The 26,507-nt window shown below is 48.7% G+C and overlaps 1 protein-coding gene across 3 annotated transcripts; it reads right to left on the bottom strand.

Annotated features, from left to right (window-relative positions):
- Positions 1-1,336: 1,336 nt before the first annotated feature.
- On the bottom strand, positions 1,337-25,342 carry ARHGAP19 (Rho GTPase activating protein 19). 3 transcript variants are annotated; one of them, XM_057403638.1, is made up of 12 exons: positions 25,246-25,342; positions 12,273-12,538; positions 7,828-7,908; positions 7,276-7,485; positions 6,456-6,682; positions 5,836-5,922; positions 4,849-4,914; positions 3,941-4,129; positions 3,150-3,248; positions 2,474-2,566; positions 2,034-2,102; positions 1,337-1,539 (listed from the first exon to the last, which is right to left on the bottom strand). In XM_057403638.1, the coding sequence occupies exons 1-12, from the start codon at positions 25,314-25,316 to the stop codon at positions 1,483-1,485; spliced, it is 1,515 nt and encodes a 504-aa protein (XP_057259621.1). In that variant the 5' UTR covers positions 25,317-25,342; the 3' UTR covers positions 1,337-1,482. The 3 variants fall into 3 exon arrangements, with proteins under 3 accessions (XP_057259621.1, XP_057259622.1, XP_057259623.1); XM_057403639.1 differs by lacking the exon at positions 25,246-25,342 and adding an exon at positions 15,246-15,712; XM_057403640.1 differs by lacking the exons at positions 1,337-1,539; positions 2,034-2,102 and having other exon boundaries at positions 2,527-2,662.
- Between the last annotated feature and the right edge of the window lie 1,165 nt (positions 25,343-26,507).

The raw sequence follows: 26,507 nt of genomic DNA, 5'->3' as shown, positions 1-26,507 counted from the left end.
AAAATCATGGTAAAAATGTGACAAATTCCAGCGAAGCTGCACAGGGTTCTAATGCCCTGTTTTGACAGCTCTAGCCTGTCGGACTGAACTCCCTGCTCACATCACAGTCTTCACACCTCCTGCCACCAGTTGTCTCTGAAAGCTGTCAAGGACAGAGCTCTAACTCCTGCTGGTTCTTAAAGATTAGAAGACAATTATAATTGGATTCCAGAGATTATTTGCTTCATTGAGAAGGGCTGAGAAGTGTTTAGATGGTTCCCCAGCTGATTAAATCTTTATTTCACAGTAGTGACCCTCTGTGTTTCCTACCCAAGAGTGCTTGCAGACAGGTACTTGGCAAGATTGGCTTATTGGAGCACTTTAGCTTAACAAGACCGCTGACACCAGCCAGCTGTGATGAGGGTTTATCCTGTATCTAGATGGTTTCATCTCATTTCTGTAACTCAGCCCAAAGAGCTGAATCCAGACCAAGCCCTTCCCCCAGTTTAATGACTAGCTAATCATCTAGTTGCCTGACCAGTCATTCAGATATCTTAAGCCAAAGCCTTTGGCACCATTTGCAGCAGCTGATCACAAGTGGCTGGAGTCCTGTCTTGCCTCTCATACTGCTCATGTTGTTCCTATGCTAGACACAGCACAAGACTGCCTGCCCCAGACATCCCAGCTTCCAGTGGCTGAACTGATCTGCCCCAGACAGCCTTTGCCAGCCTCCTGCCCCGCTCAGCTTAGCCTCCCAGAGCAAACACAAAGCAGAGACAGTCCTTGCTCATCAGGCACAGCTGTGCCATGGAAACATGCAGGCAGTGAGCAAGAGCTGCCTCCAGCTCAAGCTAAATCAGAGGGATAAGTTTATTGGGGCAGTTGTTTTCCCCTGACCCCAACTGAAATGATGGCACCCAAAGCCTCTCCTCCCATGCCCATCCTGTGCTCTGTACCGTTTGTGCACTCCAGCCCTACAGGGACCGCAGGGCAGAGAGAGCCCAGAGGGAGCAGAGGAGGGCACGGCTCCAGAGGAGGCCTGGGGGTAAGGTGTCAGGATGTGGATGAAGTTTGGAGTCCATCATTCTCACTGCTAACAGAGCAGGGCGAGAAGCAAAAACAAGCCAATGCATTGAAAACTCAGCAGAAAAGCAAGAAAATCACAGCCTAGCAACATTGCAGAGAAAGCTGGGAGTGCACACAGGGCCCCGCAATGCGGAAAGCTCTCCTTGTAAGCAAGCACTCCCGCTCCTCCCAGAGCCAGCAGGTCAGACATGCTGCACAAGTTTTGGTTAGATAGTGGTTTGCCCCATAGTAGGATGAAATACAATTTATATACACAAAGAAACAAGTCTCTGCAGTCTTTGCAAAGGTCCAGTTTCAAGAGCGCTGCCATGCTGGGGAAGGTTGCCATGAGCCTGCAGCACTCCCCTCTCCATGCAGCACATGATTCACAGCTTGTGAGGCTGGGCATTCCCCACCCATGCCTTGGCAGGAGGCGAGTCAGAGGGATGATGAATCCTTGGAAAGCAGGCGGGTTCGCATGCGTCTGCAGGATTCCTAGAGCAAAGAATTAGAGCAATGGAATGCTCGAGACATACAATACTGCACAAGAACAGGTTAACATGCTGTCCTCTCCCTGCAAGGATTCCCTCCCTGGAGTCCATCCCACACCTTTTACCAAATCAGGACACTAGACAAGAAACAGTGAGCAGACAGGGACCAATAAAGCAGGTGGTCTTGGGCTGCACCAAATTCTTGTCCTGCTGCCACCCTGACAGGCTGTTATAGCACTGCACTGTATTGCCAGCTTCCCTCTGCTTCCTGTGACAGCCACCATGCTAGCTCATAGGTAGGAGGGCTGTACACACCTGCTTAGGTGAAACCCGTCAAGCCTTGGCTTCCAGCATTGCCAGCTGCCTGCAGCTCGGCATGGAGCAGACTGCTACAAATCAGGGGACAGCAGTTATTACAGAGCCTTACATGCGCTCTGTCATCTCTGCAGGCATCGGAGCCCATCAGGCCAAGCTCCCTACAGAAGAAATAAGTCTCACCTCTCTTCTGCCCTCCAAAGTTTTCAGCTTTGCTTGGGACATGTGAGCAGGAGATCCACATTTCTGTAACTGAACAAGAGAAGGGAACAAGAGTAAAGAGCTGGGGAATGAAGTGGCATCCACAGCCTGTACCACCAGAGAGCAGCTATCACTTAAATCCACTGTTGGTCCCCAGGGCAGGAGCACAAACACAGGGGCAACACTGGAGTGGAGGCCCAGGGCTGCCACCCCTGTCCCGATGCTGCTCTTGCCATCTGCTCTGCTTTCACAGCAGTTTCCCAAAACCAAGATTGCACAGCATAAACTTGGAAACCTTCTCTTGGGCAGAGAACAGCAAGCAGGTCCCCAGGGATCACTGAAATGAGTGCCCAAACTGCACTCAAACACCCCTCACACACTTCCCCGCCAGCAGCTTTAACAGTGCTGGGGGCAGCTCTTACCAGATGCACATTCTCTTTGCTGACTCGCTCAGGCTCTGGTGTGGTATCCCTGCTCTTCCTCTCCAGGATAACCGGGGTTCCCAAAACTTTTCGCTGCCATAAGAAGAGAGGGCTGTTGGCTAGTGCTTAGAGTGCAAAGTGAAAAGCAAAGGGAAGGAGCAGGATGCATTGCTGGTAAGCAGTTGGATGCTGGGAAAGAAAAAAGGAAGCCAAGCTGGGACAAAAACTGTGGAGCAGAACCATCTGAAACACTGTGCCACTCTGCTGAGCCAGCTAATTGTAAAGGGTTTGGGAGCCGACCTGAGGCCTGGCCAGGAGCCCAGTCTGTGATAACCAGGTACATGCTGCTTGTGGGGCAGCCTACAGTGTACTAACATGCTAGACTACATGACCAGCTTCCCACCAGTCCTCATCTCATCTTGGGAAGCAACCAGTCCTTCAAAAAGATGCATAGATCCTACAGCCATGTGTTTCATACATGATTATGCTTTATACTAACAAGGGTTTATTGTCACTGTGCTGCCTTTTCTGTCCCCAGTGGATCTGTGTTCCTTGGCAGCCAATACTCTGAACAGTCCCTACCCTTTGAGAATCTCATTCAAGCCAGGGGAAGGCAGAAGCAGAGAGCAATATCAGAAACTCACAGAAGAGAGCACAGGTCAGAGGATGCCTTTACCTTAATGAGGCCGCTGAAGGAGCGCGAGCGGGTACGTCGTGGTGCTGGGGATGTAGGTACCTCAGAGCCAGGAGTCAGAGCTGTAGGATGCTTATTAAACTAGGAAGAAACATGAGGGCAGTATGTTAGCACAGTTATACAGTTGCTCTACCTGTTGCCCTCTGCCTAGAACTCAGTTTGCCTCTTTGGCACTCCAAAAGGGAGAAGCAGTTCACTGCTGCAGGGAGAAGAAAGCAGAGGAAGGCAACATCTCCAACCCAGGGTTACAGGGAGCTTGGGTGTGAGGATGCGTTATGCTGGCTACCAGATTAGCCAAAAGCAGCAGGTATTGGAGCAGAAAGGGGGGTGGGCAGCAGCTGGAGACTGGCAACCAGAGCTGGTGCTGACCATATCAACCAGTCTCTGGAGCAGCAGGTTGGTTGGAAATGCTCATGGGACTGAGAGGAGACAAGTCTGCCCACCTGCTACAGGCAAGAAGGGACAAGACTTTTCTGAGGGAAGATGCTCAACAAGGCCACAATCAGGACTGCAGAGCTGCTGACTGGAAAGTCCCTGGCTTGGAAAACAGATTGCTCAAAGCACAGCTTGATGCAGCAAGCTCCATGGTGAGCCACATCCAGGACACGCAGCCTCCTCCCCTGCTTTCTTACAGCTTTGCCCCCTACACAGCACAGAGCCACCTTCCCAGCCTGCCCAGGATCAGGAGCAGCTATCAAGGCCCTGCCTTTAGCTTTGTGCCCAGGATTGTGCTGACAAGCACACCCCAAAGACATCTTTCATCCCCACACTACCTGCCGGATAAGCTTCTTCTTCTTTGCAGAGTCAGGCATATTGTTGACATGACGGAAGAGCTCCTTCAGTGCCTCCTCCGTGCGCTGCTGGGTCTCCTCCTGATGGCAAGTGTCCAGCCGGCTTCGCTTCTGAGACTTGAGGGGCTGCAGCTCCTTGGAGCCAGGAGATGTCAGCAAATCCAGGTCGTCCTGGGAAAGCGGAGACAGCAGTTGCTTGCCATGCTTTAATCCAAGTGAGCCACCCATCTGAGCCAGGCTGGGAAGAGTCTCATGAGCTGACTCAACCCCAGTGAATGCACAGAGCTGTGTTTTCCCTACCCCTCTGCAGCAGCACTGCACCAGCAGGCCCTGTGCCAGGGAGAGGTGACAGCAATGCAAAGGTGACCCCATTGTTTCTTTCCTCCCCTCACAGATGCCAGCTGCAGAAGCCCTTCCAGGCTTGAGAAGGGTCAGTGCAGCTCCTTGCAATTCATCTTCCCTCTTCTGGAGCTATATGAGGCAAGGAAGCATTTGCTGGCAGCGCAGGCAAATTGGTCCCAGTGGCAGCAAGAAGCCTTTATCCCAGCCCCACTTCCAAGCAGCCTGGCCACTGCAGCAGGTCTGTTTGGAAGGCATAACCCCATGAAGGAGCAGGTGCTGCATGTACTGGGCACAGAGAGCAGGTTTGCTGCTAAACAGGGGCTGGTAGCTTGCTTTCCCTGTGCTTTTGATTAACAGATGCTTCAACTCTGCCCAATTTCCCTAATGCAGCCACCTGCACTACCGCACCATATGGTTCCCTCGCTCCTGCTCTCTGAGAATCTTTAATGACTTGGTTTGTTTTCAGCTTCTTTCACTCGCAAGAATCCATTCATAGTACTACAGCCTCTGCCTTCATGGAGGGCAGGTGCTGCATTTGCTGGCCTTACCTTTGATGTGTGGGCTCTGGATCCCAGATAGTGCAGCCTGGCACACTCCCTGATGTATGCTGGGGCCTGTGATGATGAGAGAAGTATGTTTAGTATGTGTTGGCTCCAGCAAGAGCAGCACTTCAACCATACACACACACCATTTCCATTAGGACTCAGCCATTCAGGGCAGACAAAGCAATGGCATTTCATGTGCTCAGTGCAGTCCCTGTTCACAGTTCCCTTGATGCAGGCAACCAGCACAAGCGCAACACAGAGTAAGAGCAGGGTTCCACAGGAACTTTCTCCAAGCAATTCTCCCAGCTCTGAGCTAGCCAAAGAGGAGCCTGAGAAAGAGGGCAGAAAGGAACTTCCTATGGGAGGACTCTGCAAAATGCAGATGCCTACAGTACAAGGAAGGTCCCGAGAAGTCATGACACTGCCTGTTGCAGAAACACTTCCTTGGGAGAACCTGCAGAAAGCCTCACGCTTCTGACTGTGCAGCCACAGCCCCCTGCTCTGAGCTAGACAGGGGCCCAAGACTGCAGGGGTCCCTGTAACAGCAGTAGGTTGAGGAGGTCACAACAAAATGACCTACTGCATGAAGCATTCAGCTCTTGGCAGCACTGACCCAGGAGAAGTCCCTTCAGTTTCCTTATCCTGCCTGATCCCGAGGGGACCTGAGTGGCTCCGTGCCCCCAGGAGCCCCATTTCCCAGGCGGGCAGCACGTGCTGGGTGTCCAGCAGAGGGGGGTGTTACACTACACCGTGCTGCTGACCTGCCAGGCAAAGCCACCCCTGGGATGTCGTCCATCTCCTGGGCTGCCTACCCAGCAAAGACCTCCTCCCTGCAAACTAAAGGAGCAGTTTCTTGTAGAAGTCCTCCTCCTCCTATTGTAGAAGACAACACCCAGAAGATACACTTGACACCTGGGATCTGTCTGGACAGGGGGCATTCAGTTTCCTGCTGAAGGGCCAGGGAAAGCGAGACCCCAGAGGCACACTTACCTTGAAGAGCTTTTGAGAGTGTTTGATCATGAAGGTCACTCCATTGTTTAGCTTGGTAATATTCTCCTGAAGGTCATTTGCTGTCACCTGGCAAGGGGAGACAGCCAAAGGCACAGCAGTTAGAAGGGGAGGAGGAAGGGTCTCTGCTGCCCTTGCTGCTTCTGGGACATAGACACACAGTGCCTCAGCAGAAGGCCTGCTCTGGAGGAGGTAGGCAGGCAGGACTCAGAGCACATCAATAACCAGAGCTCACAGAGCCAAAGCTGCTCTGGAAGGAGGAGAACTAGACTGCTCTGAGGCCAAACAGTTCACAAGCAGCACAAGAGAGATCTGCAAGGTTTCTCTGGAGTTAGACTTAAAAGAAGTAGGACTGTGCTGTGCTTTCAATTGTACTGAAAAAGATGAAGCATCAGTTGCAAACAAAACATACAGCAGGTCTGGACTGAATGCTGGGACTGAGTCCTGCCAGGAAGCTCCAGCTCACCATCGCACCCTCCCCAACCCTCACACCACTGTATCAGTACTTAATCTTCCCATCTTGGTTCTTCCCCTATAAGCCTGCCAAGACTCTGCCTTCTACTTTGCAACATCCTACCCACACACACTGTGGCATTGCTCACATTTCTGGGCCAAAGGATGTGGGGTGCAAACATGAGGGCAAGATTGTGAGCAGACATCTTGTTCTTGTCCTGCTTCTTGGCGGTCTGGTAGAGCAAGTCCAGCAGCAGTTTGAGCAGACTGCGGTTGGGTGCAGGAAGGATCAGAAACAGCAGCTGGAGGGCTTCAATTTGGCGCTCTTTGTCTGGAGTGCTGGTCTTATTGCCCTTCTCATCAAACAGCGTCAGGTCTGCCAAATCACAAGGCAGAACATGGACACACATTACATTCCCTAACAGCAAGCCTACTGCAATGTTTACCCTTCCCTCTTCATATTCACATCTACAAACACCTTCACTGCTGTCCTGAACCCATGACAACAGTTCTCTCCCCCCCCAGTTCCTAAGCTGATGTGTTAATATGTGGTACTCCTTCCAGAGGACAACACAGTTGCTAAGAGCTGTGATGGGTTAAAGGCAAAATGGAGAAGTTCAGATAAGGTAGTTCAGTAACAGCTATTATGTACACAGAAACCACACCTTGCTCAGGAGACACCTCAGGCTTAAAACAGATGAAGATCCAGGTTACCAATGTGGGCTCCACTCCTGTAGGTGTCTGTTTACTGCTGGCGGGGGAAGACTGGGCTAGACAATCTGTCTGATTTCTTAGGATTTTCAGCTCCAGTCTTTTCACCATTAGGCTGAGGTGGCAGGAAGATTCATTCTTACTCTGCCTTTAAGGATTACACTTCACAACCTACTGTGCAGCTCTGTAGCATTACCAGCTTTTGAGGAGGTTAGTTCAATTCCCTCTGCTCATGTCTGCCTCTTGCTGATCGCTCACCTGCAATTTTGAGGTGGGCATGGAAGTGCTTGTGTGTGAGCAGTGGCTCTGGTAATTCACCCAGGAACACCTTGAGCAGGGTGGCGACATCATTGGAATGAAACTCCCCAGAATCCAGGTCAATATCTGTACCACTGTTCAGAGCATCCTTTAGGATCTGTTGCCTGATGCTGTTGCCTGGCACCCGAAACAAGCCTTCTGCTCTTAGATCTGCTTGGCATAGAGGAGAAAAAAGGCCACTGATTAACAAGAGGCTGACTCCCATCTTCTCACCAAAGCAGCTCCATCCCCTTTCCAGAGCTTGACAAACAAACCTCAATGACCTGCATTCAGAGACATGACTTCAAGCTGGCTCCATCAGTAGAAAAAGTCCATGCACAGAGGGAAAGATATTAACATATTTGCTAGGCAACTCTGGGGAGCAGTCACACACAGCCTCAGACTCCTGCTGCTGGAGAGCTCAGAGCTTTTCAGTCTCTCTGCATCAGACACCTGAGGTGGGCAGGACAAATACCTCTTGGGATAGGGAGACAGCAAGACAGAGTCACTTACTTTTGTGCAGATACTCAATTAGCTGGGAAACCTGTGCAATGCCTTCTTCTGTCAGCGGTGAGCCAAACACCACCCCTTTCTCTGCAGAACAGAAGATAACAAATGTATTCAGCAACTCAGAACCCAACAGCCACAGAGGTGAGTGGTCCCCAAAGAACAGGATCTCAGCATGCAAAGGCCAGTGCCCGAAACGCCAAGGGTGGTGGTCACAAGGACTCCCACAGATGTGAGATATCACAAGCACTCCAAAATAAGTCAATCTCACCATGCTGTACTTACAAGGACTTCATCATTGTGCTTCTTACCTCAGCTTAATTACAGTTTTTTTATCAGCTAAAGCAAACATTGTATAGCCCCTGAAAAGAAAACAACACCAGAACAAATGCTTCAGTTTTAAAGGGCTAATCATCTGCAAGCCTGAACCTTATGGAAAGACCGAAGTGGGAAGGGCAGATGTGACAGCCTGGACTGCCTGGGTGTCTACTGCATTGTCACATTCTGCAGCTGGGAAGCCAAGTCCAGATTAATCCTCACTGGCTTGACATGGAGTGAAGCAAAAAGAAGAGGTGCAGCTATGAGTCTATGGGAGAGCAGAACAAACACTACTGGAGAAAGCAGACATGATCTGACTGGCTCACACTGACCTTCTTTTCAGGGATGGCTAATCCCTGGAATTCCCCGATCCCAGTGAATCTCTCTTGCATGTCAGCTGCCCTGGCCTGAGTACGGTAAAGTACAAGGGCTGAACAAGGGAGAACTATTTAAAAAAAAAAAAAAAAAGAAAGGACAGTAGCAAAACAATGAGCTGGGCCCTTCTCCATATGGAACACTGACAGCTCCTCTCACTCCTGGAGTTTGCTTTCATCTCATGTGGCTGTTACAGATGGGCAGGAGCTGCCAGCTCCAGAACTCCAGTGAATAACAGAGGGTACAGCCCCAAAAGAAGATGGAAGCAACTGAGCTGAAAGGAAGGAGATCCTTGCATAGGAGGAAACATTAGGTGAGAAGCCCATCTAATTGAAAGGCACTCATTGAACCAATGCAGAAAAACATTCCTGATCAGAGAGGGGGCTTCCCAGGAAGACAGTGGTTATCAATATTGCTAATAAATGCAGTCTTGCTGGTGAATGGCTTTTTCCATCACATACACACAGCCAGCACACTCTGTCCCTCAGAACACTGAGGCAACTCCCAAGGGCTTCACTGGCAGCAACCAGAGCCCTGAGCACGTCTTTTTCCCTCAGATGCATGTAGATTTCAACTGCAGCTAGAGACAAGATGCTGTTAATAATAACAAGATAGATGATAACACACCATGCTGACTGGGACTGAGGACTGGAACCAGGCACAGAGCTGCTTTGTCCTGCCCTTGCACTAAAGCTTCAAAGAGCCAACAGATTTAAGAAGAGACTATTCCTCCCTTCTTCCATGATGAGGCTGACAGGAGCATGGGCCACTTCTGTGGGCAAGTTGGGCATCTGCACCCCAGCTTTCTGTGGCTGAATATTTCCCTTCTTACTGTTACAACTGATAGTCCATCAACCCAAACAGTGCATTGGCTGGTCTGATAAAAATTATGTCCCACACAAGCTTCCTCTTGCCTTTCTCCCCCATAGTATGTTTTGATTTTACTAGCTTTTGGTCTGTTGTACTACAGACGATACTGTTCTGTGGTGCTGATGCTCACAGCATGTGGAAAGACCTGGTTAACCCTGCGCACTTCTTCAGCAGCCTTCCTGTGCAACTAAATTTATTCCACCTGAAGAATGTTCTGCTTTCTTCTAGGACTTCTGAAATACATGGGAAGCCACCAGGAACTTCAGCATTCTGTTAAATCAAGAACGTTCTGACCTCCCTCTGATAACAAGCATGCTTCAGTCTTGCAGGAGAAAGGAGGGTGATGTGACCTCTTGATCCACACACACATAAGATTGAAAGGCCTGAGTGGGAAGAGGTAAAACAGCTGGCAAAAGATTCTCGTCCTTGAAGAAAACTGAACTCATTAGACATTCAATAGGTAGAATCAATAGTGGCCAGGAAGAGAAGAGGAAAAATACAACATCTTGAGACATGCAGGGCCTGGCAAATTATATTTACCTTTGAAGTCAGAAGTTGATATCTGAATGAGAATTAGATTCTCAAAGAAACTTGAAAGCTGTGTTTGGAGAATGGATGTTGAGTTATGGAAGGCTTAGATGTTATTGTATGATTGCTTCTGAAACTAAGAAGCAGCATGAGATTGAGTTTCCTGATGCTCAAAGAAGTTGTAAGTATTTGCAGTTTGATCAGTTCTGAGCTCTATGGTCCTCGGCCTCTGGCTTTGAAGAAATAAAACCTGTTTGTTCTAGCTGGTCTCTAACACGAAGGAAAACAAATGATGGCTCCAAGATAAAACACACAGTACATGAAACTGATTTTCTCTGCAGGCACAAACTTCTTTTTCTCAGAGTTCAGCCAAGGAGTTCACAGACAGTGCCTGTCAATGCAGGGAGACACTGCCATTGCAGCCCGGGAGCGCAGCCAGCAGACTTGGAAACATCTGCTCACCCTAGCTGTAGTGAGACACATGGCCATGGAGACAGCTGAATGGGGAAAAACGGAGCTCTTGGGGAAGAGAGTTAGCAGGAGATGTCAGGTCTGATAAGAGCAGTGCTCCAGGAAAGTACAGATAATTTAAAAACACGAGCTAGAGAAGGCTCACAGGCCTCTGCTAGAAGAGTTTTGATAAACACATGGAAGTTTCCATACACACCAGGAGAACACTTTCAACTTGGTTCATTTCTGTTTGTCAAGTGAAAAGTGTCCTGCTACTCTCTGAGAACAGAGGCAGAAGGCACTACCAGGTATGAGCACAGCCTATCTTCAGTTTGAGGGCAGCATAAAGACCTGTTATTATGGAGCAGCAAGGCAATACTGAATAATTCTCGCCTAAGGGTGTTAAAGGACTTCACTTGCTGTACTGTATTTTCCCCTGCAGTGCTGTCCAGCCCAGGGTGAGTGTATCTACCAGGTTCCTACTGGTTGAGCCAGGAGTGGGGGGCTGAAGTTATCACCAGAAAATTCAGCCTGAGCAGTGGGGCTGCAGAGCTTGTCCTTATGAAACACAGTGGAGGAATAGGTTTGGTTGAATGAGAAACACTTAAGAGAAACTATATAAAAGTTGAATAAAAAAAAAAAGCCATACTAGGGGCATAGTGATAGCTCCCTTCTCAGAGGTACTCACAACAGCAAAATTGCTCAAAGGAAGGGGAAGACTAATTAGAAGTGTTCAACCTCAGGCTGCCAACATCTGAAGGCAGCTACCCACAGCTTCTCTGCCAGCAGACAGCCAGTCTAGCTAGGAAACCAGAGCTGATGAGGGATGTGAGAGGTGCCCAGATGGAGGCAGTTTCTGTCTAGATGAGTGAGAAGGTTTAACTGAAATTACCAGGAGAACCAGGCTCCCCTTGAGTGTGGACAGAGGTGGAAGAAGGCATGCAGACACCTATAACAGCCTTTTATATACAGCAAACCAGTGACAAATGCCAGCCATTGAAGAGGAGATCTGAACACAACTGTGCTCAAAAGCAAATCTCAGACTTCTGAGAAGAGGCCTAGGGCTAATGTTTCATAACCAAGAGAGCTGAACTTGAAAGAGAAGATACGAATAGTCTGTTTACCAGAAGAAAACTCCAGCTGAATTTTGCCTCAGAGTGAAAGAGAAATATGTCATCTTTCAGGGCTGACTCTGGGCTTGAACAGTGTCAATCTGCAGAGCTTTGATACTGACTCACTGGATTGGGATGTGGATCAGAGTGGCACTGGCATTTGAATGGGAGATGCTTACAGATTTTTGAGCTGCTCAGACAAGACCTTCCAGAGATCTGGGACAGCAACTGAAGGAAACATCGGGCATTGAGCGAAGTCAGTGGCCTGGAAAACCAGGGTGTTATTGTTCTTCATAGAACCTGATGCTCTCAGCCTTTACTGATATTCTGTCACAAAGAAAGCTGATGATCTAAGGAAAACAGAGTATGGACTCCCATAGACAAGCAGAAAGATAAGGACATCTTGGTGTGTGTTGGAAGAACCTGCAACTTGTTTAGGCACCCCTCTCCAGCTCAGTGCTATCCAAGCCAGACCAGAAACACTCAGGGATCAAAGCTGTATCTTGGTGGCATGCAGTGCGCTGAGCACACCATCAAGGCCAGCCTGTCAGAAACCACAGCAATAACCCCCAGGAGGAGGGTACTCTAGAAGTGGCAGGACATTTCCAGGGTGAACTTCCTGGCCATTTGCTCCTTTCCAGAGGTACCATTCCCAGAGATTAAAGCCCTTTAGTATTCAGCATTCAACACAAACACAGAACAACAGGCCTACACTGGAAGTTTTGTAAACTACGTGTAACAGATGATGACAGCCAGCATCACCCTAAATGTGGGCACCAGGCATCGTGCCATACTCACCCTTTCGCTTCAGAGACATCAGAGAACGAAAAAATCCAGAGGCTGTGCTGTTTGCCCCAGGCAGCTTTGGGTCTTCCTCTCCCATTAGCTGGGCAAGCTCTGCCCCAGGCAAGTCAATGAGCCTCGTAATATTGCTGACAACAAGCTCTGTGAACACCTCTGGTTTTTCATGGCGCAGCTTTTCCACAAAGAAGTCAGGGTTGAAGATGATGGGCTGGCTGCGGAGGGAGGAATCATTGCAGATGACAAAACTGCAGATGGCATCACTGGAAAAGAGGGAAGGAGAAAAAAACCCACAGTAACTCCTCATTACATTGATTTTTACAGCCAGCTGGTCTGCCCTGAAGGAGACATCTGCTGACACAGGAGCCACCAGTCAACACCAACAGTACTGTCTGTCTTTAGTGAGAGTTCAGTGCAGTGCACTTACATTTCCCTTTGGAGCAAAAACATTTCTGGCCTGCCTGTACAACACAGCCCAAGACTAGCACTCCGTAGTGTGATGGTACCATACGCAACACATGGCAATGCCCAAGTGGAACTTTCACTGCATCTGTATCCTGCCAGCTCAGGCTGATGACACCCAATACTTTACATTAACTTACCACTCCCAGTCATAAATAAGTTTGGCTCTTTCTTCCTTCCTCCCCAGAAATTCACTCCCAGTGTCCTAAAAGCCTAAATCCCAATTTAAATTTTTTCATGGACAGTTTATACTCCTCAGTTCCCATTGCCATTCCATTATCCCTACCTTCCTATCAACACAGAGGTAGTTCACATGCCCTGGAACTTTAAGATCATACATGCAATAACGCTGACCCACAGTTCTTCTAGGGATGTGGTCAAGCCCTCCCAGGTGACAAACTGCCTACAGTTTGGTTACTGCTTCCAGCCACCTACAATAACTGCCCAGCTATGCACTCCCAACCGCAGAATGAGCATGGACTCATCAGTATTAGCACAAGCTACACAGTCTTTGAGAACCCCTAGTAGCCCTTTTCCTAAAACATCTCTTTCTGGCTCAGCCGGTTCTTGTCTCTTCTTCAGGCTGTCCTGAAGCAGGCATTCTCTACTGGTGCTTGCTTTTTCCATTTCTCATGTGGCATGGGAAAAAGGATGTGTCTGAGACACCGCTCTACTGAGTGTTATCTGTAACAGATACTTAGCCTTACCAGAGGTTAGGTAAGCTGTATTTATCATGTCTAGAATCAAAATAAAGAGATTATCAAAGAGATATCTCAGGTTGATCAGCACTTTTAATGCTCACACTTGAAGCTTATCCCAATTTTCATCTACCTCTAGGTCTTCCCTCACCATTTTCCCACCACTGTTTCAAACACTTGCACACTTCTGAAGCCTAGCTTACAGGCTAGAGTTGCCCAGCTTGCTTCTCCTGTCCCTCTTTTACTTAAATGTGAGGATTAGTGTCATTATTCTCCAGTCACAAGCTACTGCCCTGGTGCCATACTATAAAGTACTGTATGCCAGTTCTTCCAGGGCTCTGGGTGGAGGCTGCCTACCCACCCAGCTTACACACGCTGCATGCTTTCACTGTGTGACATTCCCCAGCCCTTTAATCATTTGCTTTCCACCATTCCAACATCCCTCCTTAGCTATGAGCTTTAACTGAATATAGGTAACAGAAATGCCCCCCCGACCACATAAGTCCCTTAGGAGTGAAAAGAAAGAACATGCTCTGCTGATTACCTGCCAAAGGCTTTCCTTCCAAAGCTTTCCCACATAACACCAGAGCACCTTGACCTGCCTCTCCTCTGCTGAGGGGTGGAGGCCACATCACTGTATTCAGACCACACTGGGCATCTGTACTCACTGCTCAGCACATCTGACACCAAAAGCATTTGCAACCCACTGGACCTTACATTCTTTGGTTCAAGCAACAGAGCACTTCAGCCACTAGTTCAGAGATCTCAGTAACTTATTGTTCTGATGTAAATCAAAAGTAACTGATGAATGGGAGGACATCAAAGCATGTACTGACAGGTCACCTGAACTCCAGCCTGCCTCCACGCCATATCTGTGAGCCCAACAGTTATCTGAGCTACTGCTGTACCTCTTTGACCTGAAGAACTTCTTGGTGTGACTTCCCGAACGCGTGATCAGAGTAAGAGAATGAAAGCTGTGACTCGGTCTCCACAAGGAGATTTCAGATTTGCTGAAATCAGAGGAAACCCAGCTCTCAGCAATGCTTGCATTGTGAGGATCCATACAAAAACCCTCTCCTCTTGCCACTGCTCCCCATGATGTCAAAGGCTCCTTCAAGAGGACAGTGAGGAGGGAGGTCTGGGAGGCAGATTGCAAGGCAGCCTGCCAGGTCATCTGAAATTATGGGGAGCTCTTAAAGGCTCCCATCTGCGTGGCGCAGAGCAGCCCAGCAAGCGTGCTGCTGGCTCCAAATGGGGGCCACGTTTTCCTGAGCACCTCCCAGCCTGGTTTTCGGCAGTTCGTTACCTGCAATAAATCAAGACCGAAAGCAACAGCTCGGTATCGGCTGCCAAAAAAGCAACTGCCAATCGATCTGATAGTATTTGTGTTTCATTGCACAGGGCTACAATGCACAAACAAGTGCCGGCTCTGCCCATAATGCGGAGCAAGCCCTCGTCCTGAAACCCATGACAACTCATCCTGTGGCAATACAGATCCTGAGAAGGGTTAATAGCAAGTGTATAGGCCCAGTGACCCTGCCTGCAATGATCCGTGCACTGTTATTCACTCACTAGCAGTTTTGTTTCCCCACAGAGAAGATATGCAAATACTTTGCAGCAGTTACATCAAGCATTACAGATTATCTGCTCTCTATGACAATTAGATATCTAGATTCAGAGAACAGAAATTAAGCAATTTCATCAACTAGAACAGACTGACATCACTCCTCTGCACAGCCCCTGGTATGAGCCACAGAAAGTTTAACAACATTTAATTCAGAAATAAATAGATAAAAAGTAAATTTCTTACATGAGTGCTGAGAGCTTTTGGAGAGGCATTAGGAAGCAGAGACAGGGAAAAGAACTTGCTCCTTGTTTCCAGCAACAAAAGAAACCTGCCTGTCCCAGCACAGCCTATGCAAATTCCACGCATGCTACGAGACACAAGGGCGCATTATTGGGTCTGAAAGGCCCCCTTGGCACACACTGGGCATCAGCCTTCACACAGAGACAAAACAGAAAAGAAAAGCTGGACAAATTGATTCATGTCCCTTGCCAAAGGCTGCGTAGCTGGAGTTTAACGGCAAATAATTCCTACATAGAAACCAGGGTTCTGAATTAGGAGCAGTGTGGTATTACGTGCTCTCCACCTGTATCCAAGAGGAATCCACAAAATAGCTCCAAAGCTACACTGTGTTTACCATGAGTAAAGCCACACAAACACATTCCCAACAGCACCCAAGCACAACTGATGTTACGGCACTGTCAGGACGATAGCGGAGTCCCTTAACTGCACAACCCCATGGCCAGAAACCTTCCTAGAAACACTCTCTGCCCCTGCCTTGCATTCTTTTAGATCCTTTCAAAGACAAAGCGTGTAGATCACCCCCTCCACAGCTGGGAACAGCACCATTGCTCTTTGCTACCATTACTGTGCCACCATGTGCTGTTCATCCACTTCAGGCTTCCCGTTCCACGTTTCTCTAGATTCCCATCCAGTTTCCCTGCCTGCCGCAGCTGGGACCAGCCTTGTATACACTTATTGTGGTATGGCACTTCAATGAGCTACTTAATTTTGAAAGGTCACTTTATTAGCAGCTCTTCCTCGCATAGCAAATTTGCCTTTGTATCATTATTGCTAATCAAAATGGAAATGTGAAGCAAACCACTATTTCTGAGCAAAGATAAAGCTCCCACTGGCTTAACACACAATAACCCTGCCAATCCTCACTGCTGCACACACTACAACCTTCAGAAAAAGCCGTGTGCCCCATCTGCTGTTTTCATGTTAAAAAAAGGAAGATGGATGTACTCTACCTACACTCACAGTTTATATATCAGCAGCAAAGGGGAGACAATGGTGTATTGAGGGATTTCTTGTTGGTTTTTTTTGGTTTTGCTTGCAATTACACAGTTATATTTTTCTATATGCTGCGATCTCAGACTGCTTTATGACATGTCAAAAAGACGATAAAATAAAGGAATAAATGGCTTCCTCTCTGATCCCATGAATAAAATCAAATCCCAAAGAATAATGAAATCTTGTACTAAGAGGGTTGTGATTAAGACAGCAGATTTAAAAAAAAACGGGTCCTATATTGTGCTGAGATTCCTGCCATTCTGGTATCTTTCAGAAGGCGAAGCCTGTGATCCCAGCCAAGTCACAAAGAAAGCTGTCTGTCACACACAACGTTCTTGCTTCAGGCATGACAGCCCCATCATTTCATGGGGAGTGGATGGTGCAGGAGGTCAAAATCATGATGAATCAATTAATCCCTAAAGTAACTAGATCCAGGCCAGGGAAATGCCTTGGAAACTAGGACAAAAATAAGACTTTAACTGGCAAAACCTGGTGATTGACCCTGTGGTGCAAGAGCTGTGCAAACAGGCAGATTAGCTCACGTGGCAGCAAGCTTGCATTCAGATAGGTGAGACCTAACTGTTTTAGTGGCTTTTACAGATTTTGTATTGTTCTAACTCCACCCACGTGAAGGCAGAAACAGGTTCAAGCAACATGAAATACAGCCTAAGGAGAACATAATCAGTCAAAAAGGAAAAGGGGGCTGTGTTTGTTTAGCTGAGAAAGTGGAAAAACTGGAAACTGCAGATTTCAGATGAACCTGATGTATCTAATTCAGTGGGCAAGATCCATCTCCGGTGCAATTTTGCACACTTGTATGTCATCGCTGAGGAGCTAACACTTCAGACACACCACAGTAGACTAGTTTTGCTGTAAAACTCACGAAAGGATTAAAGAGCTTTTGAAAATAAGGCAGATAATAGAAGAAAATCTCCCTCTGTAATAACCAATCTTTAGTCTACAAGAAAAAGCCAGGCTGCTACCAAATACTGAGAGCAGGGAGATAAGCGGGCAGTGCTAAAGAACACAAAACATGAGCAATTCTTTGCCTGGCTAAGCACAAAGAGAGATGGGACAGATGTGAGCAGGCTCCTATTTCCCCAGAGAGAGAGAAGTAGCATCATTTCCTATCTCGTGCCAGAGTAAGGAATCAATTAATAAGGATGTCTGAAGACAATATTTCCAGAGCCAGATAGGAGCCATCCCAGATTTTGCAAAGAGATGAAAGAACCATAGTGGAATTATGTGGAATCATTTTAACTAAAAAGGACTAGAAGACAAATTATTTCCCAGATTAAAAAAATAATATGTTTTAAAGAAGTCTAATGGGAATGGACTGCAGAGACATTAGAAGCGACTCCACAGCTGAGGTTGCTTTGAGGACTGTACTTCAGACTGACATTCTTGTAAGGTAGCGTAACAAAGATCACATTCAGGCCTCAGATTTGGCATAGCAGCTCTTCATAAGATGACTGATTTGCCTCTGAAAAATGTTAAGAAAAACATGCAGCAATTTTTGCCTAGGGTTATACTCATAAGGTCTTTAGGGGCAGAGTCCTTTTGTGATGAGTACACAGCACACAGCACAGTGGATGCTGATCCCTGCCTACTGTCTCTAGACTTCATACAAGTACAACATACTACATAACACTGCCTTTTTAAATTTTGCTTTGCTTTCTTCCCATTTAAAAGCTGACATGGAGTGATTCAGCCTTTTGGCTATGGGAAACAGATAATAATATGCAATTTAAACAGCAAGGAGCTGGGGAAGAAAGCTGCTATTATGCGATGGCAGCCTGTGCTGGACAATCTGGAACTAATGTAACACCAGGCCGTCTTTTAGACAGCGGGTAAATTGGATATCCCAGTCACTGCTGCAACCTACGAATTCAAATTCTGTCTCAGTAAAGGACTCAAAGCAGACCGCGGCAACACCAGCTACACATCTGCGGTGTGAACCTGGAGACGGACCTATCTGGGAAGATAAAAGGGTTGGAGGGGTCAGGTAGGAAGTGTGCTTTGGAAGAAAATGCAAGATATTGCCAGTGTCAGAGAGAAATGCAGTAGCGAGACAGCCTGATATATGTGAAGCATCAAGAAATTTCCATTTCAGCATGAAATTTCTCAGCTTTGACCTCAGTGAATTCTTTTGCAATCTCTTTCATAATAGCCACTGGAATATTTTAAAGTCATCAAAGCAGTACTTCAATCAGCCATCCCCACAACATCCGAGCATCCAGATGCGTTCTAGTGCTAAGAGGCGCCTCAGAGAGGAACCGTATGTTCACTGCAGTGCTCCTCACCAAGTCTTCTTCCCAGCACCAGCAGCACAGCTTTGGACGATCCCACGCTGTGCGGCGGGCTCAGCCTCCTACCCAAGGCTCTGTAAAAATGCAGGAACACAGCTACTGCCAGAAACCCACCAATTTTACATTAAGGATCTAGCAAGCTCATATATATGCCTTAGCATCAGGTTAACACAGTCTAACAGTATTAAACAGCAGTGCTACTCCAATTTTCATGACTTTCAATGCAGTCTAAAGTTTGTGTCTTTATTTTAATATAAATCCCTACTGGGAACAGCAATAGAAGAGGAGCCTTAGATCCAATTTCACTGAAATCAGCACCAAAACTGAATCTTTTTAAATGGCAGCAGCTGCCTCTTCTCGTTGCTGATCTATTCACTTTTATCACTGTGGCATTGGGAACCTTGGTCACAGCTGGGGACTCCACTGTGCTCCATGCTGTACAAACACAGAACAAAGGCAATACCCCGGTCTTTAGAGGGCTGATAGCTAAATCTGAAATGAATGCTGGAGGGACAGAAAAGGAGGAATCCCAAGAGAAGAGCCAGCACTATCAGTCAGCATGACTGATATAACCAACCTCTGCCAGCTTTTCTGTAGACACTATTAAAAAGGAGGGAGAGGAAGGCCGGGTAAAATAATCAGGTCACACTGCAGACATTTAGAAGAAATCCAGCTTCTGCACGAGGGGCAACATGGGACTGAGCACAAAGGAGATGGTTTGAAAGCTATCAGGCAGGGACAGCTGGGACATGGGGCTGAGGATGTAAGAGCTGAGCTCCAGGCACTGGCGAGGCAGAGACAACAGTCCATCAGTGCTGGAGGAGCCAGGCAGCACCACAGGGCACCATGTGGCTGCATCCGGACCCCTGCAGCAGGGTGGGAGGGTCGCAGCCTGAGGAAACTCTGTAGTCGCTTCCCACCACCCAGAACACGCTGGGCAGGAATGCTGCCTCTCCTCTGGGAGGTCACCAGGGCCTTGAGCTTGTCTGTACAGAAACAATTTATGTGTTTTCCCTCCCCTAGTCATATAGTTCTAATCATGACAAAACAATGAATTTGGCTTTGCTTTGTTTTACTAATTTAAGCCATTGTGAATAACGTACCATAGATTTGAGGTACTCTGTGGGGCCAGGTGGTAGCTGAATACTATGTCCCATGTCTAGGACAAGTATTTTAGGCCTTTTCTCCCCATGCACTAGAGAATTATCCACCAGGACCTTTGGCTACAAGTATAACAAACTACAAAGACACCTCTTCTTCCCATGGACCCTAACATCTGTCTTGTGTAATCTAAAATTCTTTATTGAACATCTGTCCATGGACTCTCACCAACTGACCACTCTTCGACTTTATTCCTATCCTAGGTAGGAAGTTTCCTCCCACTTTTGTTCCTTACCTGGAAGGACTGCAAGGTCCATGCACGTCTGTTGTATCCCCAAAGTGTGCCAATGGGTACTTTCCAGTTGCCAACAATGAAAGTATTCGTTTACTCTCATATTAAAATGTCTTTAACCTCTTTACTTCCCCATTTTGAGTGCCCTGGAAGCCAATAAGAGGCATGGCCCAGGCCTACCTTTACCTCCTTGGCCTCTAGAATTCAGAAATTGCTGCATCCACCTCTGATTGTCACCCTTACACTTGAAGATACGAGGCCAGAGGCAGCAGAAATGCAGTTTAGACACTAGCAAAGGTACATCGTGTAGATGCTTCTCAATCTTGTGGCTCCAAGCCAGCGCCCAGGTCAGAGCAGAATTACCATCTATAAAGAGGAGCCTCACAGCAATCAAGTTTACTTCTAGCATGAAAAACTGAGCAATCGCAACATTAGCACAGCAAAATTAGCAACCTATTGCAGTAACTACTGCGGGAACTCTGAGCAATCCAGCAAGGCAGAAAGGATGTTTTCCTCCAGCCCTCCCACAGGATGGTAATCACCCAAAATTGGTAGCACCAACTGGCGTCTAGAATGCATTTGGGAATCCCATCCCACCATCAACTGTCAGTACTTGAACAAAGCATCACAATGCCAGTGCTGCAACACTCACAGGGTCACTTGACTGCTGCTGATTTTAGTGGACCAAGGTGATGCCAAGACCTGGGTCAAGACCCACAGCCAGCTCCCAACTACAGTTGAGTAAGGTTCTGTGGTAGCAGCCTGGCAAATACAGACAAAGGACTCCGGAAGCCACAGCTCTTGTTTTTGTTCATTACACTCCTGTAATTCCACAGCGCTCCTTGGCTCTGGAGGTGCAGTGGGCAAGCTGCATGCCTGCATCTGGATTTTGTAGCATGGTAGTGTTTACAAAGGATGAGAGCACATCAAATCCTTTCTCATCAGCAATCCTCTGCAGACACCACCGAGTATGTCAGAGGCCACATCCCATGTTCCAGATGTGTAAACTCTCACAAGCTGGAATTGCAATGAGGCACACCTGGATGCATGCCAGCATTGAAATAAGCTGGTGACATCTGGTCAGGGCTGCTGAAGCACACAGATAAACAGGCTGGGCCAGCCGCAGAGCAGCACAGCATGCAGCACCAGACAGACAGGGACGTACAAAGCAGCACAATTAACTCACCAAAGCAAGCAGAATGGGGGCTTAGTGCTTTTGAAGGGGATTTGGGCAGGCTAGCATGTCAAAAACTGGAACATTGCACACAGATAACAAAATTCCTATGACAGTAACCTATACTGTCACTTTGTGCAACTCTCCCATACTGATCAGAAGCAGCTTCACTTCCCATCCCACTTGACAGGTCACCTCTGTCTGGATTCACCCAGTTTCACTGCAGGGCCTGGTGAGCAGGGATGCATTGATGTGCTGCTCCGACCGCTGCGCAGGAGGGTGCCGAGTGGCCTCTGTACGAGAGGGGAGCTGCAGGCACCCCTGAGACCTTGTGAAGGACGTTTCCTAAAAGGCTTCCCACTCTCCAAGGCACAGGCAGCCGTCACACGCTTGTCTCCTGCTATCTGACAGCTCGCGAGCAGGGCTGTAGGAATGCCCATATGGAACTCCCAAACCATAAAGCTACGTTTCAACCTTGAGTCTGAGCTCTAGAAAAAACAAAAAGGGAAACTAATGCTGGCTCCCCTGAGAACTTCCTGCCTCTGAAAATCAGAGCTGCCACATTACCACTCAAGAAGAAAGGATATTTTGGCCAGAGTCCAAATTATTAGAGCTTTATAGGCCAAAAGCAAACACATTAGAAGTTCTCGTCAGCCAGCTGGCAGGCAATTATTTAAGCAGCTTATCACATTCCCTGCTATCTACAGCTCCTGACAAAAATTATGAGGAAACTCGAGATAGTTCAATTGCAATTACCGTGTGTAGAGGTGAGAAAGGCCAAGAGCCAGGGAGCAGGCCCTCGGAGAAGAGGCCCCACTGCTTGTCAGACACAACAGTGAGTGTAATGCATTACCCAGATGAGAGGCCAGGAACTCACCAGACCTGTGAAGCTCTGAAACAAAGGGTCGGACAGATTTAGCACACCATGGAGCCATGGTTCCTCCCATTTCTCTACCCATGCTGGCTCCAAGACCCCTGCAACTTGGGAACACAGGAACTTATGGTGTCATTCCCCAGATCACAGCACAGGTTTGGTGAAAGCCTGCACAAAAGCAGCACAGCAGGTCCATGCCTGAACCCAGCAGAACACAGGCCAAGGGAAAGGCTTCAGCTAAAGAAAAGTGAAAAGGAGATCCTACAGAAAAAGCTAACTCTGAAACAAGTGGAAAATACAAGGACCCAGCTGTGACCAAGAGCCTAACCCAGCATACAGTGGAACAGTATTTCCAAGAGGAGCGTGACTTCAGTGCAACCATTAGATGCTAGCCAACATTTCCATGCTGCCCTATCTCCTTCCCATCTGTTCATGCCATTTATTTAACTACCACGCACTGGAGACTGTTAACCTTTAAGACGAGGAATTCAATCTCCTAGCGCAGTGTCCAGCACTCTGCGCTCAGTTTCAGGCTGAACTGAGTGCCCAGGCATCCTTAAAGGGGCATTAACGAAGCCCAGTGACATTTTCATGTCCATATAAATGTGCACACAGCAGCAAGTCAATGACTAGCCTGGCAGGGAGTCCCAGACACTGCTCTGGGCTATGTGGGCAAGCAGTGCTCCCCCTGCATGCAAACAGACAATAAACTGAAGTGTAGCAGAACAAGGATCCTGTTGTCCAAGCCCATCCCAGGCACTGGATGAGAACGGGACAGAGTGTTACATGCAAACATACAAAAATACTGCAAATGCAACACAGCCTTGAGTTTGGATCTGGATGTGTGCCTGACAGGGCTTGGACTAAGCAGGGGGTTAAAGGCAAGTCCAGGTCTCAAAGATTTTAGTGAGGGCTATGAAAAAGGGAATGCTTGAATAGGATTGTTGTGGGCTCCAGGCTATCTTCAGAGAAAAGTAGCCGTGTGTTCAGACTTGCCTTTAACTCTGAAATCAACCATATTTCCTGCATGACCCTCAGCAAGTCGCTGACTTTTTGCCATTAAGTCATGTTTACAGCAAATATTTCCTATTTCCAGTAAAACACAGGTGGCAGTTGTGCTCCTTTGATCGCCTGTTTATGATGTGAGCCCTTGATGTCCAGTTATGCAGTGACACTCCATCACTTACTAAAGCAAGCCACTTTAGCAAAATGCCTCATGCCTTTTTCCAGTTCATCCTTCCTTCTAGGCCCATAGCTTTTTCCCTTCCACTCAGTCCACCCCTGCCATATCAAATGGCTGACACGAGCACTGAGTGCCGGGCAAGGCATTTAGGCACTGCTCAAATTGAATGTTAAATGCATTCATTAACCAGACAGATGTTTCTCTTTTGCAATTGAGCACTCAGACACACTGCAATCATTCTCAGTTATGGAGAGCGAGGCAGAGGTTAGAGAGACCAAAAACAGGAGAGAGACCCACACAAATCATCTTTTATCATGTTCAGTAACATTTGGTAGGGAGGTTAAGACAACCAGCTTTGATTTCCAGTCTTTAAGCCAACGTGCTGTAAGACCACACGTGCAGCATGCAAGCTTTACTAGCTAACTTGCACTTCTCTCCAGACGAGAAGAAACAGGGGCAAATGCACAGTCATGAAGCATACTTAAAAATATAACTGCATGTATTTAAAAAAAAAAAATATCTTTGTGGTGACAGACCTGCAAAGCAAGACATCGACTTGCTAGTGCTACCTATGGGTGACAGGTAGCATTGGACTAAAGCTTGTACTTAAGGCTTAACTTTAACACAGTCATTTGTGGGGGGACATAAAGAGCTGCAGGATTACATCCTGAGGACAATTGTCAGCATATAATAAATAAATTGGACTGATCCAGGTCACATTTAAAATACTTTCTACAAGTGTTGTATCAGCTGCACAAAGCATAATTATCCCTTTACCAGGTCCAGCATTTTAGGTACTCCCTAGTCAAACATGCCACACTGAGCACCATCTCTTCATCCCTCCATCCTGAGCAATGCTCTGCCCCAGCCCAGGGACCACAGCAGTGCCTCTGGATAAGCACAGCAAGTGCCATCAAGACGGCTCCTCCTCAGCAGAGGACAGGACAGCACCACTGTGAACCAGGACAGATATGTAGCATCAGCACTCAGCTGTATTCATTTTTCGAGTCTACAGGATGCTCACTTTGCAGCTCCACACTAGATACGCAGGGAGAGGAAAGGTAAAGAGACATTACAGCCTTCTAGCAGTCATTTGACAACATTGAAGCAGTGAGGTGCTCATAGTCTTCACTATTTCACTGGCAACAGTTACAGAATGGGTATGCATGCAAGAGTATATGCTAAAGATGACTTATGTGAAGCTGACATCACATGTGTATTTAGAAAGCAAGAATAACGCGTGTAGAGTGGACAAAGCGAGGGAGAACGAGGGCTAGATGCGAAGCAAGTCTATATAGTGCCATCACCCTACCAAACCTCGCAACTGCCAAGAGCTCAGCGCTAGGACTCGCTTTGCGGCTGCAGCGAGAGAAGCCAGCCCCGCACAGCACAGCCCGTACCTCTGCAGGCAGCAGCGGCCGGTGCAGAGGGGAAATGCGGCTCCTCATCTCGCCAGCTCGGGCGCAGGGTTAAGGGGAACCCGAGGGCGGCTGGTTTGGAGCAGGGTCTCTCCCGTCGCAGGAGGAGCGGGCGGCATTTCCCCTGCAATGCAGCACCGGGACACTGCAGGGAGCGCGCCCCGGCCGCGGGACCCACGGGGACAACGGAACCGCAGCACCGAGATGCGGCAAAACAGCACGGGGGTGTCTACGGGCTCCCACACCGAGCAGTCTCGGTCCCAAGGCGCTGCCCGGTGCACGGCAGAGCGCTGGGGGCCGCCCGGACTGCCGGGCAGAGACAGACCCCATAAGGGGTCGAGGTCGGGGCCGGCGGAGCGGCAGCCGCACAGCAGCAGAGGTGGCAGGCCGGAAAAGCACCGCAATGGGCGGGCCGAGGGGCACCGGCCGGCGCCTGCCCGCCAGCGGAATGCTGGTGACGGGCGGTGCGGGTGCCCGCAGCGGGTCGAGCCGCCACCCACAACACAACAGAACACAACACAACGAGGGATCAGAGAAGAAGCCCCGCCGCCCCGGGAGGGTGCGAGGCCTTGGCCGGTCCCACGGTGCCCGCTACCTACCTGCCGCCGCACCGCCCGCCAGTCGCCGGTGCTCCCGCCGCCATCTCATACCTGCCGCTCCGCCTCCCCATTGGCCCTCCGCACCACCCCCTCGGCCCCGCCCCGCCCGGGAGGCGCATCGCCATTAGCTACAGCCGGTGCCGGCGCTTCGCCATTGGCTGGTTTGAATGTGCAACTGCCGATCCGCGAGCGCAGCGGGGGGAAAACAGCCGCCCACCCCGAGCGCGGCCTGCTGGGAGTTGTAGGCCGGGCGGACTCAGCCGGGCCCGGTGCGGCGGCGGGCCCTGAGAGCTGAGGGACTGTGCCCGGGGAGAGGGGACTAACCGGGATGACCAACACACATGAGCAGTGGTCCTGTGAACAGCTCCAGCCCAGAGCAGTGGAAGTTCTTATGGCACCATTATCAGTGCTGTGCACACCTCACTGCCCAGGCCTCAGTATTCAGCATAAAACCACAAATTGCAATGTTTTTGTTTCAAGGAAACTTCAGAAATGCAGCTCACACGTAACTGATGCAGCAAGGGCTGCCTGAGCCCGCAGAAACCGAGGTGCTCCAGGAAACATGAGTTATGCCATGAAGCCCAGCTCCCATCTCCCTGTGAATGATCTTCACTCATCATCAGGGAGAAATTAGCGGAGCAGAGACACCCGCAACACAGGTTTATGTCCTTGTTTTCTCTTTGTGGGTGGAAGCAGCAGCCTTGCTCCAGCCAGGGCCCTGGGGCCCTGCACACTTGCCTCACACCGTGTCCAGGTGGCCACCAAGACAACACAGGAAACCCTTTAGAATGAAGTGAAACTGTAGATCAACATGCTGAGGGGAACCTGGCATGTCCTTGATTGACTTCCTTTGGGGAGCACCAAAGGCACTGCAAGGTGCTCCAAGTAGGCAATGGTCCTCTGGATGCTGTATGGGCATAGCCCCATGGGCTGTGAATGTCCCTCCCAGGGTCACGCCACAGTGGACACAACCTGGGTAAGGGAAGGATAATGTTTTCCTTTTCCTCCTGCTCTTAAGCCCTAAGGCTCCAGGTGGGCATTTGCAGCTGTCCCTGACATTCCAGGGGGCACCCAGCCGGTGCCAGGCACAGCCGGTTGGTCCTGCCAGCCTCCCCTCCAGCGTGCCTGGTGCACCTCCAGCCCACAATGTGGAGATACCCCCTTTGGCAAGTGGTATCTGTATGAGAAAGAGCACTTAGTGACCATTTCCTGCCCAAGATAATTGAACTGTGGTGCACTCAACCCCGCTACAGCCTGCAGGC

The sequence above is a fragment of the Pezoporus wallicus genome, unplaced genomic scaffold, assembly GCF_028554395.1.
Source record: "Pezoporus wallicus isolate ANWC-B61680 ecotype Strahan unplaced genomic scaffold, APGP_CSIRO_Pwel_v1 contig_12993, whole genome shotgun sequence".
Classification (NCBI taxonomy): domain Eukaryota; kingdom Metazoa; phylum Chordata; class Aves; order Psittaciformes; family Psittacidae; genus Pezoporus; species Pezoporus wallicus.
The sequence above is the reverse complement of the archived record's forward strand: the minus strand, read 5'-3'. Positions and strand labels throughout refer to the sequence as shown.

Excerpts from the sequence above, each read along its gene's own strand:
- ARHGAP19 (XM_057403638.1), bottom strand. The coding sequence starts at position 25,316 with ATGGGGAGGCGGAGCGGCAGGTATGAGATGGCGGCGGGAGCACCGGCG. Across the intron at positions 5,923-6,455 it reads ACATCCTTTGGCCCAGAAAT|GTGACAGCAAATGACCTTCA; the intron begins GTGAGCAATGCC and ends TCCCCTTGCCAG. Across the intron at positions 3,249-3,940 it reads AGAAGAAGCTTATCCGGCAG|TTTAATAAGCATCCTACAGC; the intron begins GTAGTGTGGGGA and ends GTTTCTTCCTAG.